This window comes from Gekko japonicus, unplaced genomic scaffold (assembly GCF_001447785.1).
Source record: "Gekko japonicus isolate JY-2015 unplaced genomic scaffold, Gekko_japonicus_V1.1 scaffold37, whole genome shotgun sequence".
Classification (NCBI taxonomy): domain Eukaryota; kingdom Metazoa; phylum Chordata; class Lepidosauria; order Squamata; family Gekkonidae; genus Gekko; species Gekko japonicus.
In genome coordinates this window covers 3,331,326-3,336,771 of record NW_015171503.1, presented here as the reverse complement: position 1 = coordinate 3,336,771, position 5,446 = coordinate 3,331,326, and the positions used below count along the sequence as shown (strand labels likewise).

Here is a 5,446-nt window from a genome sequence, read left to right as displayed (position 1 = left end):
GTCAGGGTGTGGCCTAATATGCTAATGGGTTTTGCTGTTGGGTGTGGCCTATTATGCTAATGAGTTCCTGCTGGGCTTTTTCTACAAAAAGAGCCCTGCTGTCTTCATTTTTGAATCCAGTTTTAGAAATAGCATTCCAGTTATAGAAATCCAGTCATAGAAAAATATATTTATAGAAACAAAGTTTCTCTGTTTCTTTTCGGATTATATTTAAACACTTTAGCTGTAATCCAAAACAGAATTAGATGCAAGACCACTGAAATAAATGAGTTAAGTCCTGTCTGTGTTGAACTGCGATCTATTCTTTTTAGGCCCCGGTCACACGGGCCAGATAACGCGGGGGTGAGGTGTGGCTGTTTGCCCCGGGGCAAAATAAAGCGCGTTAGCTCGATCACATGGTCTCCCAAATATTCGCGCTGTGGCAGGAAGCTCGCGATCACACGGCGATGCTGGAGCCGGCAAAGAAGCCGCGCGGCAAGCGTTCCGTGTTTGTGCGCATGCACAGTTCCGCGGAGCAGCACTGCTTCCAGTTTATTGTTCGTGCACATGCGCTTAGGGAAACCATCTGGTTTGCGATGGGATTCGGATGGGCGCCGGAAGCCACGGGATACTAGCGCTCCCGCGATCAGATGCCCGCCCCTGCCCCGCGTTTTCCGGATACTACTGCACTTTCCTAGGTAGTTTTTACTGCGCATCTTTGGCGGGATGCCACGGGTTACCCATGGGTGTGCTATGCTTTCCAGATGTTGCGGTGTGATTGCACACCGATAAGCCGCCTGCCATTTGTGCCTTCCTCCATGTGAACAGGGCCTTAGTTTGTTTGGTGAAAGTGTGGTGTAGTGGTTAACAGGGTTGGACTAGTATCTGAAGGATTATTTAGGTTAGCATAGTGCTCAAGACACATAATACAGCAGAGTCAACTCCGGCAGATGTCCTGATGAGGCAGCCATGGTCTCAGGAGCGGTGCGCGGTGCGGTGCGGTGCTGTCTTGAGCAGGCTCACTCATCAGGTCCCATCCTTGTCACCAGTGAAATATACTGGGTTCAACACGCGTTAGTGATCAGCTCATGCTTTATTGTGATAACAGCTCAAACTCAAGACAAAATAGCAGGACCGGAACCCTACTTAAATTTGCACCCAACACCACACCCCCCCCCACACACACACTACCCATGATAGGTTATTTACAGAGGCACTCCTGGGTGATAGGTTCGTCCCAGGATCCTAGCAGTCTATTGTTCTTTGACTCCAAGCTGGTCTGACAAGGTTAGGCTTAGTACACAACACTACACATCAAAGGGATAGCATCAGAGCACTAGAAAGGAAGGATTATCAGTGTCCTAGTTTATCTACCTCTCTGACTCTCTATAATCCTCCTCTGAAGTCTGAGGCTAAGAGACAGTGCAAAGAGACAGTGCAAAGCCTTTCACTTCTAACAGTATCTGGGAGACCTGGGTTCAAATCCCCACATTGCAGAAAAATCTGAAAACTAGGTGGGGTTGGGTTTAGAGGTGGTTAAAAAAACATGACACAGGAGGCAAAAACGGTGTTCAGGTGGCATTTTAGATCGCTTAGCTACTCAGGATGGTATCTAGGGCTGCCAAATCCCCCCCCCCGGTGCGCGTGCCGTATCTACATCACCCGGATGTGACGTCGCACGCTGGGGGCGGGGCCACAGCCATTTGAGAGGAAAACATAGAGTTTTCCCCTCAAATGGCTGTGGCCCCGCCCCCAGCATGCCCGACGTCATCACATCACATCCGGCTGACATGCGTGCGCGCTGAGGACGCCGAACGGGAGCCCCCTGCCACGAGGTAAGAACGATTTGGCAACCCTAATGGTATCTAACATTATGCGGTCCTACTATGCAAGAAGGGCAGGAGAGGACACAGAGGTTCCAAGGAGGAGGGGAGAGGAAACTCATGGGCCTTTTAGCCCTGAGCCACCCCAGTGTGCTAGCTGGCAGAGTCATCTGGCTGACTTGGAGTTGACAGAGGGTTGGGGGGGGGGGGAGCACACAAATGGAGGGTTGACGACAAAAAGGGAAGGAAAAAGACAACAGGGGGAATAGTATTCCCTCTCCCAACCGAAAGTTCTTGCAGGTAGATTATGCTTTAAAGGTGAATTGGGCAAGTTTTGACTCACATGCCAGGTGGCAGCCCATCCATCCAACTATTTATTTTGTGGGATTAGCCTACATAGCAAGGACACATTTATTTGTGTTAAATTGGGTCTGGAAGTAAAATTTACTAGCAAACAAACAAAAACGTGCAGAGAAGAAGTTAAATAGCAATATTTCCTGCTTGCTTACTCAAATTCCTGGCTCCCTGTGGTGATATGGAATACTCTCTTGCGTTTCTCACTGTACTCAAAAGCAGTCAGAAATCCTGGTTCCTTGGGGAAGTGTAAAGCAAACAAAATGGGTTATTTGGTTTTAGATGGCTCTAACCTGAAGAACAGTGTGATTCAAGAATTACGCTGTGTTCAAACATCACAAGATACTGAGGTTTGTCCTTGATGAAAAGCAGCTTGTTGCCATGCTCACACACTGCTCTTCCCACCATCCACAGAGCACAATCTTAGCTGTCTGACTCGAGTGTGGGAAGAAATGCAGGCTGGGAGTATGAATTTGAATCAGGCCCCTGCCTGTCTTGGAATCTAAGTTTCAGCCAGGAACACACAGGACATAGGAACAATGGGCCCTTATCAATGGGAGGCCTCCTATGAACCAAAGAATTCTGATATAAATAAAATTAACAGTATTGTTTAATAAACAGAATCCTAACCTTTTCTGCTTGCAGAAGGCACTTGTGTTTGTGGTAGAAGGGGGAGAGAATTTTTGCTGATTTCCCCCTCCCTTTACTAAAGACCCCCACTTTGCCCCCACCCTGTTCTTGGTGGTCCACTGACTCCCAAGGGCTTAATTTCAGGCCTCACTGTAGGTTGCAGAGGTTGAGGGGAGGCAGGGCAGCTCCATTTGCCCTAGTCAGCAGACCACCCTATAGCTATTCTAACACTGCCAGTTGGAAGTGCTTGAAGGATTACTTATAAGTATAAGCAGTAGTTTTGGCTTACTATAAGCTTGTTTGCTGCCTCTTTAATCTTCTCCACTTTGGCCTCTGAAAGTCCCTTCACATTGCATAGTGCCCGTTTTGTTGTCATCTGAATTCCTTTAATTGTACAAATGCCAACCGATTTCAGCTTTTTAATATCAGCCGCATTCTGCAAAAGAAGTAAATATGACCTGAACTCTTGATGTTCATGAATCTGGAAGTTTAATGATGAGATTTTGGATGCTGGTGTTCAGATTATGTTGGATTTTATCTGATTTTTATTGTATTTTGATTGTTATTCTATGGATTTTTTTGCCACCCTGTTCCAGAAAGAAAGATTGGATAAAAATTCTAAAAGTAAATAAAACAAGTGTATACAATAAACATGCATTGGTTTATTGTTTTGGTCTCTAACTTCTTCAGGAAGTAGACACTTGAGGCCAACCTTTGCATAACAGGACAAAATGACTTGTAGCAATACTTCTATGGAATTTTCTAATGAAATGCAGACGAGAATAATCAAAGAAGTGACTATTTCAGGAAAGGTCTTGTTTCTTCGTCAGAATGGACTATGTATTTCACTAGTTCATAGCAGAAATGTGCTTAAAAGTCCCTAATGCTCTAACTCCTAGTTAAGTATTTAAACTTTTCTATGCTTTCTTTGTGCCATATTGAACAAAATGTGGTGTTCAAGGTGGCTTACATATTAGGGTTGCCAGGTCTGGGTTGGGAAATACCTGGAGACTTTGGGGGTGGAGCCGGGAGAGGGCGGGGTTTGGGGAGGGGAGGGGGCTCAGCATGGTGCCATGCCATAGAGTCCACCCTTCAAAGCAGCCATTTTCTCCAGGGGAACTGATCTCTGTCAGCTGGAGATCAGTTGTAAAAGCAGAAGATCCCCAGGCCCCACCTGGAGGCTGGAAACCCTATTACATATCCATGCAAATCGTCATTAAAACAGTAGCAAGATTTTCTGCATAGAGCAAAGAATTGGACTAGATGGCCTCCATGACTTCTTTAACCTCTAGAACTCTGTCACTTCCTTGAATGGGAGTTCCATAGTCATTCTGGGGGAGAAATTCAGTGAGGAGCACACACTCCTCTTTACCAAGAATTCAGGGCTCTCAGTGTGCTTCTGTTCACAGAAAAAGTACAGCTAGAAGTAGATATCAGAACAATTCTTCGGTATCAATAATTTCCCTGTGATCCACCTACATATTCCTGTTCTAAAGTAAGTCTGAGCCCCAAACGTTTTAACTTCTTCATAGGGAAAGTGTTCCAACCCTTTTATCATTCTAGTTGCCCTTTTCTGCACTTTTTTCAATGCTATAATATCCTTTTTGAGGTGTGGTGACCAGAACTGTACACAGTACTCCAAATGAGTGATACTGGCTGATTTGTTTTCAGTTCCCTTCCTAATTATCCCGAGCATAGCGTTGGCCTTTTTTTATTGCAGTTGCACACTGTCTAGACATTTTTAGTGAGTTATCTACTACGACTCCAAGATCTCTCTCTTGGTCAGTCTCTGCCAGTTCAGACCCCATCAATGTGTATTTATAGTTAGGATTTTTGGCTCCAAGGTGCATCACTTTGCACTTGGCCACATTGAACCCCATTTGCCATGTTGACGCCCACTCGCCCATCCTCGACCGATCCATTTGGAGTGACTCACAATTCCCCCTGGTTCTCTCACCACCCTGAAAAACTTCATGTCATCTGCAAATGTAGCCACTTCACTGCTTACTCCCAAGTCCAAATAATTCATGAATAAGTTAAAAAGCATCGGACCGAGTACTGATTCCTGTGGTACCCCACTGCTTACCACCCTCCACTGAGAAAACTGCCCATTTATACACTCTCTGTTTCCTATTAATTAGCCAGTTTTTGATCCACAAAAAGATTTGTCCTTTTATCCCATGACTATTGAGCTTACTCAGGAGTCTTTGATGAGGAACTTTATCAAAAGCTTTCTGGAAGTCAAGGTAAACAATATCTATTGGGTCCCCTTGTCCACATGTTTGTTCACTCCCTCAAAGAACACTAACAGGTTAGTGAGACAAGATCTTCCCTTACAGAACGCATGCTGAGTCTTCCTCAACAGGTTTTGTTTATCAATGTGCCTACTAATTCTTTCCTTAATAACAGTTTCCACCAATTTACCCAGTATCGATGTCAGACTGAATGGCCTGTAATTTCCTGGATCTCCTCTGGAACTCTTTTTAAAGATGGGAGTGACATTAGCTACATTCCAGTCCTCAGGAATGGAGTCAGATTTTAATGAAAGATTACATACTTTTGTCAGGAGATCCACAAGTTCACATTTGAGTTCTTTCAGCTCTCTCAGATGTATGCCATCTGGGCCTGGTGATTTATCAGTTTTTAAGTTGTCTATCAGT

The 5,446-nt window shown here is 45.0% G+C and overlaps 1 protein-coding gene across 1 annotated transcript in view; it reads right to left on the bottom strand.

Annotated features, from left to right (window-relative positions):
- DMC1 (DNA meiotic recombinase 1) overlaps nucleotides 1-5,446 on the bottom strand; it is a 23,376-nt gene that overhangs the window by 16,685 nt on the left and 1,245 nt on the right. The window contains exons 3-4 of the mRNA XM_015419213.1: nucleotides 3,076-3,222; nucleotides 2,312-2,394 (exon numbers count right to left, since the gene is read on the bottom strand). Of these exons, the coding sequence (XP_015274699.1) occupies nucleotides 2,312-2,394; nucleotides 3,076-3,222 (230 nt within the window). The remainder of the gene's footprint in view (nucleotides 1-2,311; nucleotides 2,395-3,075; nucleotides 3,223-5,446) is intronic.